This window comes from Larimichthys crocea, chromosome I, assembly GCF_000972845.2.
Source record: "Larimichthys crocea isolate SSNF chromosome I, L_crocea_2.0, whole genome shotgun sequence".
Classification (NCBI taxonomy): domain Eukaryota; kingdom Metazoa; phylum Chordata; class Actinopteri; family Sciaenidae; genus Larimichthys; species Larimichthys crocea.
Genome location: NC_040011.1, coordinates 35,123,979 through 35,137,364, shown reverse-complemented (window position 1 = coordinate 35,137,364; position 13,386 = coordinate 35,123,979). Strand labels below are relative to the sequence as shown.

Here is a 13,386-nt window from a genome sequence, read left to right as displayed (position 1 = left end):
CCGTAATCATATGAAGTAAACAGTATTAGGCTATTCATGAAAATGTTAAAAGTGAGCAGCCTCCTCATCGATTTACATTCCACACAATATTTATTTTGGTACTGTTTCAACATAAATAACACTCAATCACACACACAGAATCTACTATTGGGCTAAAGTGAGACTTGCTTTTGATTTTCTGCAGTGAGAATCGAGGTCGCATGGTGTCAGTGTAACAGGAAAAAGTCTGTATTGCATGAGCAGCTTGTCGTCAGAACATTTTGGTTCCACCTCTTCATAGCTTCGTCAGTTCGATGTTAACACAGTCGTTTCTGAGATTACTGCTGTCATTGGATATACTCTTTTACCCTGCTGTCTTGTAAAGAGGGGATTAATGTTTTCATACCTGGATGTGTCGTATTCTATCTTTGTAATGCAGTTTTTGTTCTTGTGAGATAACTGATGACATCGAGGGTAACCATGAAACAAAGAAGATACGAGGGACAAGGGGCGAGAGGATATTTGGTCGGCTGCGTGGTTGCTGTGCTTTTGTGGAGCGTGGTCTCGGCGCAAATAAGATATTCCGTCTCCGATGAAGTCAACGAAGGAACAGTGGTCGGAAATATAGCAAAAGATCTGGGATTAGACAAAAGCACTCTGAAAGACAGAAAGTATCGGGTTGTTTCTAGTACTGCGGATCCTCTTTTCCATGTAAATAACAACGATGGCATTCTGTATGTGAGCCGAAAGATCGACAGAGAAGAGGTGTGCGCACAGAGTAATACGTGTGTAATACATCTGAAAACAGTGTTAGAAAATCCACTGGAGGTCCATTATGTTGAAGTGGAGGTGCTGGATATAAATGACAATTCTCCTAATTTCCCAGAGAAAGAAAAACGGCTAGAAATTTCTGAGTCCGTGTTACCAGGAGCACGATTTCAGCTAAAACCTGCACGGGATATAGACATTGGACATTTCTCCGTGCAGCAATATAAACTCAGCCAAAACGATCACTTCCGTCTGGAGATTCGGGATAAAGGAGAAGATGGTAAAATACCAATATTGGTTTTGCAAAAATCTTTGGACAGGGAAGCAGGGGGAAGTCACTCATTAGTCCTGACGGCGCTGGATGGAGGTAAACCTCCGAAATCTGGCGAAATGAATATTATCGTCAATGTTTTGGATGTAAATGATAACACGCCTGTTTTCTCTAAGGATATTTACTCCGTTTCACTGTTTGAAAATACTCCAGTAGGTACCACTATCGTACAAGTGAATGCAACTGATTTGGATGAAGGCCAGAATGGAGAGGTGTATTACTCATTTGGTAACAGTGTGAGTAATAATTTATTTACGCTTTTTGATATTAATCCCTCATCAGGCGAGATAATTGTCAAGGGTCTTATAGACTATGAGAAAAAGGACAAGTATGAAATTGAAATTGAAGCATCAGATAAAGGGCTTGCTCCTCTAACGACAGAAAAAAGTGTTATTATCAAAATAGTTGATGTGAATGACAATGCGCCTGAGATTGAAGTTACCTCTTTTTCAAGCTCAATTCCTGAAGATTCCAGACCTGGAACTACAGTTGCTCTTATCAGTGTGAATGACCTGGACTCTGGACTCAATGGAAAAGTTATTTGTTCTATAGGTGAGGGTGTTCCATTTGCTTTATCACCATCATTGAAAGACAAAATGTATTCATTAGTCACCAAATTGCCTCTAGACAGAGAGAAACAGTCACATTATGATCTAACAATAACTGCAAAAGACACTGGTCAACCTCCATTATCATCCGAAAAGATGATAAGCGTTGAGGTGTCTGATGTGAATGACAACAGTCCAGAATTTTCACTGAGTCCCTATACTTTCTATGTCACCGAAGGTAATGATCCAGGAGCCTCTGTGTTTTCTGTTAAAGCTTTTGACCGTGATGAGAACAACAATGCACTCATATCCTACCATATCCTCAGAGATGGAAGTGAAGGAAATAATCTGGCTTCATTTCTAAACATAAACTCTGAAAATGGAGATATTTTGGCTCTGAAAAGTTTTGACTTTGAAACTCTGAAAACGTTCCAGTTCCAAGTTGTTGCCACAGATTCTGGAACTCCGTCACTAAGCAGCAACGTCACAGTGAACGTGTTCATTCTGGATCAGAACGACAACGCTCCAGTCATCCTGTATCCAGTCAGCTCGAACGGTTCTGCTGAAGGTGTGGAGGAGATTCCCCGCAATGTGAACGCAGGACACTTGGTGACTAAAGTCAGAGCCTATGACGCTGATATAGGATATAACGGCTGGTTACTGTTTTCACTGCAGGAAGTTACTGACCACAGTCTCTTTGCTTTGGACCGCTATACAGGACAGATCAGAACACTTCGCTCATTCACAGAGACAGACGAGGCTGAACATAAACTGGTAATACTGGTGAAAGACAATGGGAACGTTTCACTCTCAGCAACAGCTACTGTGACCGTCAAAGTTGTGGAGCCCAAAGAGGCTTTTGCTGTTTCTGATGTTAAAAGTTCTGCTAAAGTTGACGAGGAGGACAATGTGACTTTTTATCTGATGATAACTTTGGGATCAGTTTCAGTACTTTTCCTCATCAGTATCATCGTGCTGATTGCAATGCAGTGTTCAAAATCCACAGACTATACTTCTAAATATCTACAAGAGCCTAATTATGACGGGACACTGTGTCACAGCATCCAGTACAGATCTGGAGACAAACGGTACATGCTAGTTGGACCCAGAATGAGTATAGGATCTACTATAGTTCCAGGCAGCCATGCAAATACACTGGTGCTCCCTGACAGGAGGAGGGCATCTGGAGAGGTAAGACACATTTAAACAAGCAAACACTATCTGTTGTGAAGTTTGTTGTGAAGTGGAAAGTAAACTTTTAAGGGCTAGTTTGTTTTTTGGCAAAAAAGTTTCATGAGAACTGTCTGGTTTAGTGATTATTTGATTTGTTTGTTTGGTTATGACATATATACTATCGTGTATGCCTACATCGGGCGATGTTTTCATTTTGCCGTTTGAGTATGGCGTTTAATCTGTTGGCTGTACGTTTGGCTTTACATTGCAGGTGTGATTCTTTGTTATTTTAACTGCAGATTTCTTCTATATGGGTCAAGTTGGACACAATTCTGTTAACAGTGATCAGGCATTTAATAGTAATTTCTTATTCATGCATTTTGTCACTAATTTGGAAAGGCCTATCAGCATTCTGACTTCTCATACACAGTTTTGAATTGAGCACTCTTTGGCATTTTACACTTGTTGCAGGCCATAAACCGCATCCTACCTTGTCTAACTAACATCAATTAGTTTTGCCCTATTTATAACACTTCTTCTTTCTTTCGTCTTCTTCTTGTTAGATAGTTGCAAGTATTTTCATGTAGGTTTCCATACCGTTAAGGTACGGAGCCATTGTGTCACCAAACACAGCACATACTGTAACCTATGCAGACTTATCTGAGTGCGGTAAGAAGTGTTGCTCTCCATGGTGCTGAAGGTATTTGGTTAAACCCAGCTGTTGTTTCGAAATGCCACGGCAATAAGGACTTCATATAGTCTAGATTATTCGAAATAGGGAACTGATTATGACTGAGTCCTGTGCTTCAGAAAAAAAAGTACTGTTATCACAAACATTTCTTAAAAAATAATAGGCTGTTTGACTCATTTGCCCATTGTTTTCCCTGTTGCATGATTATTATTATTTTTTGGACATGCGCTGCAATAACGGTCTGGATCATATGGTGTCGGTATAATGACAAATAGTGTCTCTAGAACGTTTCGTCATCGCCATTAGGACCACCCCCGTATTTTGGCAGTATGTGCAAATGCTTTGAACACTAACAGCACAATTCTCAGGGCTGTTTGTGATGGAGCGCAGTTTACAAAGGAACGATGGGGATTATTATTTCTTGACCGTACAATTATAGATCACGGGATTTTTATTCTTTGCATTTATTTTTTCCTGTACACGATGGAACAAAGCGGACGCCAGGCGTGGATAGATCGATGGAAATGCGTCGTCTACATTGTGACTTTGGTTGCGTTTTGCAGCGATGCCTCTGCTCAGATCAGATATTCCATCTCCGAAGAGGTGAACGAAGGAAGTGTTGTTGGAAATATTGCGAAAGACTTAGGAATTAATAAGGCTACACTAAAAGAAAGAGAGTTTCGCATTGTTGGCAGCACGTCAGAACCCCCTTTTCGTTTAAATAAGGACGACGGTATCCTGTATGTCAGTAGGAAAGTGGACAGGGAAGAGATCTGTGAACGAAGCAACGCGTGTATAATCAACCTTAAAACCGTGCTTGAAAATCCTCTAGAAATCCATTATGTGGCTATAGAGGTGCTGGATATAAACGACCATTCCCCTGTCTTTCCAGAGAAAGAGAAACGACTGGAGATATTTGAATCCACATTACCGGGAGCAAGGTTTCAGCTCCAACCTGCACGCGACCCTGATGGTGGTCAGTTTAGTGTTCAGCAGTATAGACTGAGTCACAATGACCACTTGCGTTTGGAAGTTAAGGAGAGAGGCGAGGACCGTAAGATGCCCTTTCTGGTTTTACAGAAGCAGTTAGACAGAGAGGCTATAAGAGAGCACAAGCTAATGCTTACAGCTATTGACGGTGGGAGGCCACCGAGGTCTGGAACAATAGAAATAATAATCGAGGTGCTTGATGTTAATGACAATTCACCAGTTTTTACAAAAGATGTATATTCTGCCAGTTTGAATGAAAACGCAGCACCCGGCACATTAGTTATTCAAGTCAATGCAACTGATTTTGATGAGGGCGCAAACAGCGAAATTGTTTACTTATTTGGTAAAGAAGTGGATGTACATTTGCAAAAAATGTTTAACATAGACCCAAAGACGGGCGAAATTAAAGTGACCGGGGAAATTGATTTTGAAGAAAATAAAAGCTTTGAAATTGATATACAAGCTTCAGATAAAGGCACTGTGCCCCTTTCCACGGACAAGACTGTGATAATAAAGGTAATGGATCTTAACGATAATCCTCCAGAGATTGAAGTTACATCATTTTCCAAATCAGTTCCCGAGGATTCCAGAATTGGAACAACTGTAGTTTTGATCGGTGTTAACGATTTGGATTCAGGCCCCAATGGAAAAGTTAACTGCTTCATTCGTGAGGATGTTCCTTTCACTATATCCCCATCCTTGCAAGATAATATGTACGCTATAGTGACGAAATCAAGACTGGACAGAGAAAATGAGTCTTTTTATGAACTTACAATTGTTGCAAAGGACACTGGTGAGCTACCACTCTCATCTGAAAAGAAAATAACTGTGGTTGTATCAGACGTGAACGATAACAGACCCCAATTTTTCCTAAGTCCATATACGTTTTATATTACCGAAAACAATGATATAGTATCACCAGTTTTTTCAGTTAAGGCATCTGACCTTGATGATAGTGATAATGCGCATATTTCATATCACATTTTGAGGGAGAGCAGTGGGGACAATACCGGTCTGTTTTTAAACATAAACTCTGAAAATGGAGATATTTCGGCTCTGAAAAGTTTTGACTTTGAAACTCTGAAAACGTTCCAGTTCCAAGTTGTTGCCACAGATTCTGGAACTCCGTCACTAAGCAGCAACGTCACAGTGAACGTGTTCATTCTGGATCAGAACGACAACGCTCCAGTCATCCTGTATCCAGTCAGCTCGAACGGTTCTGCTGAAGGTGTGGAGGAGATTCCCCGCAATGTGAACGCAGGACACTTGGTGACTAAAGTCAGAGCCTATGACGCTGATATAGGATATAACGGCTGGTTACTGTTTTCACTGCAGGAAGTTACTGACCACAGTCTCTTTGCTTTGGACCGCTATACAGGACAGATCAGAACACTTCGATCATTCACGGAGACAGACGAGGCTGAGCATAAACTGGTCATACTGGTGAAAGACAATGGGAACGTTTCACTCTCAGCAACAGCTACTGTGATTGTCAAAGTTGTGGAACCCAAAGAGGCTTTTGCTGCTTCTGATGTTAAAAGTTCTGCTAAAGTTGACGAGGAGGACAATGTTACGTTATACTTGATGATAACTCTGGGATCAGTATCTGTACTTTTCCTCATCAGTATCATCGTGCTGATTGCAATGCAGTGCTCCAAATCCGCAGACTATACTTCTAAGTATCTACAAGAGCCTAATTATGACGGGACACTGTGTCACAGCATCCAGTACAGATCTGGAGACAAACGGTACATGCTAGTCGGACCCAGAATGAGTATAGGATCTACTATAGTTCCAGGCAGCCATGCGAATACACTAGTGCTCCCTGACAGGAGGATAACATCTGGAGAGGTAAGATTATAAAAAAAAAAAAGCTGGTTTGCTTTCACTGATAGTATTGTCATTTTTTTTCATTTATTTGTTCAGTTAATCATTCACTGCATACACTCCATGTGTACTGTTACATAGCTTTAGTTATAGCTGAAGAAATGACCTTGTAAAGAGATGTTCATAAATATTAAACGAATTCAATTCAGAGGTATTATATGGCAGAAGCAATCGTGTTGGGAGGATTTGATGTTTTCATCTCAATTCAATGGAATTTAAGTTTTCCTTTTTTGTTGACTTGTTGTATCAGCTTAAGAAGGCATGTCCTCAGCTGAGTATCGTCACCCTACAACCATTACGCACAGAGCCAACATAAATATACCTAAACTATTGCAACTATGCTAGAAAATAGTCGTAGAAAATTTGATATCCTTGTAGTGAACAATAAGATCGCATGGTGTCAGTGTGTTCGTGGAAAAAACGACTTTAGCTCGTCGTCATCATTTTGGGTCCACCTCCTTGTAGTTCGGTACTGGCAGACTCGCTTTGCGGCTTGCTGCTGCCGTTGCTGCTGATGCCCCGTGTTTTTAACATTTTTGCAGTTGCATTTTAACAGAGTGATCATATGGATACTCGGATGTGTTGGAGTCATTTCTTACATCGCGTTTACTAACCTCGTGAGTAAACGATAACGGTTTTGTTTTTAAATCATGGAACAAAGAGGATGCAAGAAAAGAAGGGCGAGGAGTCAGTGGATCGCCTGCGTGGTTGCTGTGTTTTTGTGGACAGTGGCCTCGGCGCAATTAAGGTATTCCATCTCTGAGGAAGTTAACGAAGGGACTGTGATCGGAAATATAGCAAAGGATTTGGGCTTAGATAAGAGCACGTTGAAAGACAGGAAATATCGGATTGTTTCGAGTGCTGTCGAGCCTGTTTTTCATGTAGATCAGAATGACGGCATCCTGTACGTAAGCCGGAAAATTGACAGAGAAGAGATATGCGAGCGAAGCAGTACCTGTTTAATAAATCTGAAAACAGTGCTAGAAAACCCCCTGGAAGTACACTATGTTGGAGTGGAAGTGTTGGATATAAACGACCATTCTCCCAGTTTTCCAGAGAAAGAGAAAACGTTGGAGATTTCCGAGTCTGTGTTACCTGGAGTACGTGTTCCGCTAAAACCTTCAAGAGATCCAGACGGTGGTCTTTTCTCTGTTCAGCAGTATAAACTCAGCCCTAACGACCACTTTCGTTTGGAAGTTAAGGACAAAGGAGAAGATGGAAAAATACCTATATTAGTTGTGCAGAAATCTTTGGACAGGGAGGCAGCAGGAAGCCACTCATTGGTACTGACAGCATTGGATGGAGGGAAACCTCCGAAATCTGGCGAAATGAATATTATAGTAAATGTTTTAGATAATAATGATAACGCGCCTGTTTTTACTAGAGACGTTTATTCTGTGATGCTCGATGAAAATGCTCCAGTGGGCACAACTGTCATACAAGTAAATGCAACTGATTTAGATGATGGCCAAAACGGAGATGTAGTTTATTCCTTCAGCAACAGTGTTAGTCATAGATTATTAACACTATTTGACATAGATCCATCCACAGGTGAGATAATTGTGAAAGGATTAATAGATTATGAGGAGAAGGACAAGTATGAAATTGAAATTCAAGCATCTGATAAAGGTCTCGCTCCACTGGCTACACAAAAAAGTGTCATTATCAAGATAGTTGACGTGAATGATAATCCACCTGAGATCGAAGTTACATCATTTTCAAGCTCCATCCCTGAAGATTCCAGACCTGGAACTACAGTTGCCCTCATCAGTGTACATGACTTAGACTCTGGTCTCAATGGAAAAGTTATTTGTTCTGTAAATGAGGATGCACCTTTCGCATTATCGCCATCTTTACAAGACAAAATGTATTCATTAGTCACCAAATCTCCACTGGACAGAGAGAAAACGTCACAATATATTATATCAGTAGTTGCAAAAGATGCTGGACAGCCGTCATTATCAACTGAGAAGACAATAAGCGTTCTGGTTTCAGATGTGAATGACAACAGTCCAGAGTTTTCAGTAAGTCCCTATACTTTCTATGTCACAGAGGGCAATAAACCAGGTGCCTCTGTGTTCTCTGTTAAAGCTTTTGATGGTGATGAGAATGACAATGCACTCATATCCTACCATATTCTCAGAGATGAAAGGGAAGGGAATAAATTAGCACCATTTCTTAATATTAACTCTGAAAATGGAGACATTTCCGCGCTGAAAAGTTTTGACTTTGAAACTCTGAAAACGTTCCAGTTCCAAGTTGTTGCCACAGATTCTGGAACTCCGTCACTAAGCAGCAACGTCACAGTGAACGTGTTCATTCTGGATCAGAACGACAACGCTCCAGTCATCCTGTATCCAGTCAGCTCGAACGGTTCTGCTGAAGGTGTGGAGGAGATTCCCCGCAATGTGAACGCAGGACACTTGGTGACTAAAGTCAGAGCCTATGACGCTGATATAGGATATAACGGCTGGTTACTGTTTTCACTGCAGGAAGTTACTGACCACAGTCTCTTTGCTTTGGACCGCTATACAGGACAGATCAGAACACTTCGATCATTCACGGAGACAGACGAGGCTGAGCATAAACTGGTCATACTGGTGAAAGACAATGGGAACGTTTCACTCTCAGCAACAGCTACTGTGATTGTCAAAGTTGTGGAACCCAAAGAGGCTTTTGCTGCTTCTGATGTCAAAAGTGCAACTAAAGTTGACGAGGAGGACAATGTTACGTTATACTTGATGATAACTCTGGGCTCAGTTTCTGTACTTTTCCTCATCAGTATCATCGTGCTGATTGCAATGCAGTGTTCAAAATCCACAGACTATACTTCTAAATATCTACAAGAGCCTAATTATGACGGGACACTGTGTCACAGCATCCAGTACAGATCTGGAGACAAACGGTACATGTTGGTTGGACCTAGAATGAGCATAGGATCTACTATAGTTCCAGGCAGCCATGCGAATACTCTTGTGCTCCCTGACCGGAGACGGACGTCTGAAGAGGTAAGATCAACAGTCTGACTCTAGAAAATGGGCTATAAGTGTGTATGCATTTAAACAGGATGCAGATGCGAAATTGAGTATAGACAATTGAGTACATTCAATCTATAAGAACACTTGAGCCTTTAATTATTTGCATAACAGCTTTGGCACTTCAGCTTCAGCTTAATAACACTTTCTGGGCTTTTGAGTTGTAGTTCATAGTTAACACAGGTGCTAATAAGTATATTCTGACATGTGTGCTTAAAGAACATTTTGCAAAGTCACACAGATTGTGCACGTTCACTTGCACCAAAAAGTTATTTGAGCCTTCCAGGACTGTGGTGTAATACACTGTCACACATATTGCGTGAGTTATAGCTGGCATTCACTGTCCATGGTGCTAGAAGGGTTTGCTCCCACGTCTCATTTCCTATTCATTCCATTCATATTGTTCATTATATTATACAATCAAGATCACGTCCAGTTATAGTTTACTGTCTGCCTTGTTTGGTTAATTCTGAAAGGGGAATTCACTCCACTTTTTCTTCCATTAATGCGTGCATCCTCAGCAGAGTACTGTGAATGTCACATAAAAAGATTTTACAATTTAAAATGTATCTGCATTGTGTCGTCAGCTCGCATGGTGTCACTGCTGGTAAAAATGTACGACTCTCGTTTGAACGTCCTCTACGTCAGTAGTTGGGTGCTCTTTCGCGAAAGGGTGCACACGGGGCGATGGCTTCGAATATTTGACGCGTTTACCAACAATTTTCTGAAATCGGACTACTGTTATTTCTGGTTCAAAATGCGTGCTCCCGTATAGACACATCCTAACTCCTAATCTTTCTACTTGTCGTGTTTTGTTTTGTTTTTTGGAATCCAACATGGCACGGCGGGGATGCAGAGCGTGTTTGGAGTGCCTGGTCGTTCTCATTGTTTGTTTGAATCTGACTTTTGCTTCGGCACAGCTACGATACTCTATTCCTGAGGAGCTTACGATGGGTGCTGTTGTTGGGAATATCGCTAAAGATTTAGGGCTGGATATCAGTGCTTTGAATGCAAGAGGATTTCGCATCGTTTCTGGATCGACCGAACCCATGTTTCAACTAAACAATAACGGCATCTTACATGTTCACCGAAAAATAGACAGAGAGGAGGTGTGCGAACGGATCAGTACTTGTATTATCAACATAAAGACTGTGCTGGAGAACCCGTTAGAGGTGCATTACGTCGCCATTGAGATTTTAGATGTAAACGATCACTCTCCCACCTTCTCCGAGAACGAGACGCTTTTAGAGATTTCAGAATCTGCTTTACCTGGTGCAAGATTTCAATTACAAGGCGCTCGTGATCCAGACAGTGACATGTATTCTATTCAACTCTATAGGCTCACTCAAAATGAACATTTTCGCCTGGAGGTTAAAGATAGAGGAGAAGATGGGAAAATTCCTGTTTTGTACTTGCATAAACCGCTGGATAAAGAAACTGCAAGAAGTCATAGACTACTGCTGACAGCCGTTGATGGAGGCAAGCCTGCTAGGTCAGGAACCCTGGAAATCATCGTTAATGTTTTGGATGTAAATGATAATATGCCAGTTTTTGCCAAAGACTCATATACTGCAGTGCTTAATGAAAATGCACCTATTGGCACAACTATTATCCAGGTAAATGCTACAGATTTAGATGATGGTTTAAATGGCCAGGTAGTTTATTCATTCGGTAATAATGTAAATAATAAATTACGGAAACTTTTTGAAGTTGATGCTGATACTGGTGCAATTATTGTTAAAGGGCTGATAGATTTTGAAACAAAAGACAAATATGAAATTGATATTAAAGCATCTGATAAAGGACCAGTCCCCTTAGAAACAGAAAAAAGTGTTAAAATAACTATTGTGGATCTCAATGACAACGTACCTGAGATTGAGGTGACATCCTTTTCAAGAGCAATTCCTGAAGATTCGAAACCTGGAACAACAGTCGCACTGATCAGTGTGAATGATAATGATTCAGGTGTAAATGGGAAAGTAATATGTTATATCAGTGAGGATGTACCTTTCACATTAACACCGTCATTACAAGAAAATATGTACTCTATAGTCACCAAATCTCTACTGGATAGAGAGTATCAGTCCAAATATGATGTAACAATAATTGCTAAAGATGCTGGTGAGGATGCTTTGTCATCTCATAGAACAATAAGTGTAACTGTGTCAGATGTCAACGATAACAGCCCGGAGTTTTCAACAAGTCCATATACTCTTTATGTTATTGAGAACAATGTTGCAGGAGCCTCTTTATTTTCAGTGAGTGCACATGATTGTGATGAGGGCGATAATGCTCTTATATCATATAACCTTATGAGAAATGGGGATGAACACCAGAAAATGGCATCATTCTTAAACATAAACTCTGAAAATGGAGATATTTTGGCATTAAAAAGTTTTGACTTTGAAACTCTGAAAACGTTCCAGTTCCAAGTTGTTGCCACAGATTCTGGAACTCCGTCACTAAGCAGCAACGTCACAGTGAACGTGTTCATTCTGGATCAGAACGACAACGCTCCAGTCATCCTGTATCCAGTCAGCTCGAACGGTTCTGCTGAAGGTGTGGAGGAGATTCCCCGCAATGTGAACGCAGGACACTTGGTGGCTAAAGTCAGAGCCTATGACGCTGATATAGGATATAACGGCTGGTTACTGTTTTCACTGCAGGAAGTTACTGACCACAGTCTCTTTGCTTTGGACCGCTATACAGGACAGATCAGAACACTTCGCTCATTCACAGAGACAGACGAGGCTGAACATAAACTGGTCATACTGGTGAAAGACAATGGGAACGTTTCACTCTCAGCAACAGCTACTGTGATTGTCAGAGTTGTGGAACCCAAAGAAGCTTTTGCTGCTTCTGATGTTAAAAGTTCTGCTAAAGTTGACGAGGAGGACAATGTGACATTTTATCTGATGATAACTCTGGGATCTGTTTCAGTACTTTTTCTCATCAGTATCATCGTGCTGATTGCAATGCAGTGTTCAAAATCCACAGACTATACTCCTAAATATCTACAAGAGCCTAATTATGATGGGACACTGTGTCACAGCATCCAGTACAGATCTGGAGACAAACGATACATGCTAGTTGGACCCAGAATGAGTATAGGATCTACTATTGTACCAGGCAGCCATGCGAATACACTAGTGCTCCCTGACAGGAGGCGTATTTCTGAAGAGGTAAGCAAGATCACTTTATTTCAAGGCAGGTCTGGTATGAATGTGTGTGACAGATCAGAAGCACATCATTTAAGTGTGCCAAAAGTACTGAAACCACCCACCTAATCAGAATAGCTGTACGTAGTTAGAAATGGACTACAAAGATAATATTCATCACAGGGAAATGAGGAGGTTGTGTGTTGTTATAAAACGGGTAATTTAAGTTGTTGGTTTACAGGTGGTTGCATGGTTGGTGTTAGTGTTAAGTGATTTGTAAATGACGCGTGTTGTTGCAAAATTAAATTCTCCACAAGAAATGACAACCATATTAAATATATACATTTTGTGTTGGCTATTGCTTCAAACATGCATGTTGTGGCTTGTTGTAAAATACTGATAAAACTAGTTTGAGATAAGGAGATGTATTTTCTTTTTCTCTCAACAATGCTTTACAGAACAAGAGAACATTTTCAAGCTAAATCTTCCATTATGAAAATGAATGCCTCTCAAATCTTATATCAGTTTGTTCCATTTGACTTCTTCCCTCTGAGAACGTTGTACTTATTGCACACAGTAATGTGAAAAATAATTTTAGCCCATATGTAGTCGTGTCATAGTAGGTCAAACTGGCTCTGAAACACAATGCATATTTTTAAGCTGATTGTGGTTAAATCTTGTAAGATAAGGAAAGGTTAAGGTTCAGTTTACCTAATGAAGTTTAGTTTGTTTCAGTAATCACTGGCCCTCTGTATCCTTAAAACATCAAAAGCCTCATTTTCTAGCACTATATACAGGAAAACTTGTTCCCATAACTACAGGTGAA

General features: G+C 40.6%; 1 protein-coding gene across 19 annotated transcripts in view; it reads left to right on the top strand.

Annotated features, from left to right (window-relative positions):
• The window catches only part of LOC104937910 (protocadherin alpha-C2), a 203,919-nt gene that overhangs the window by 58,212 nt on the left and 132,321 nt on the right, over positions 1 to 13,386 (top strand). The window contains exons 2-3 of one of the 19 annotated variants that reach the window (XM_027278123.1): positions 449 to 453; positions 2,805 to 2,817. The exons of 14 other annotated variants lie outside the window; for them this stretch is intronic. In XM_027278123.1, coding sequence (XP_027133924.1) covers positions 449 to 453; positions 2,805 to 2,817 — 18 coding nt within the window. Of the gene's footprint in view, positions 1 to 294; positions 2,818 to 3,738; positions 6,332 to 6,376; positions 9,376 to 13,386 lie in introns of those variants that run through there. 4 more of the 19 variants (XM_027278176.1, XM_027278109.1, XM_027278130.1 and 1 more) reach the window with 4 other exon arrangements.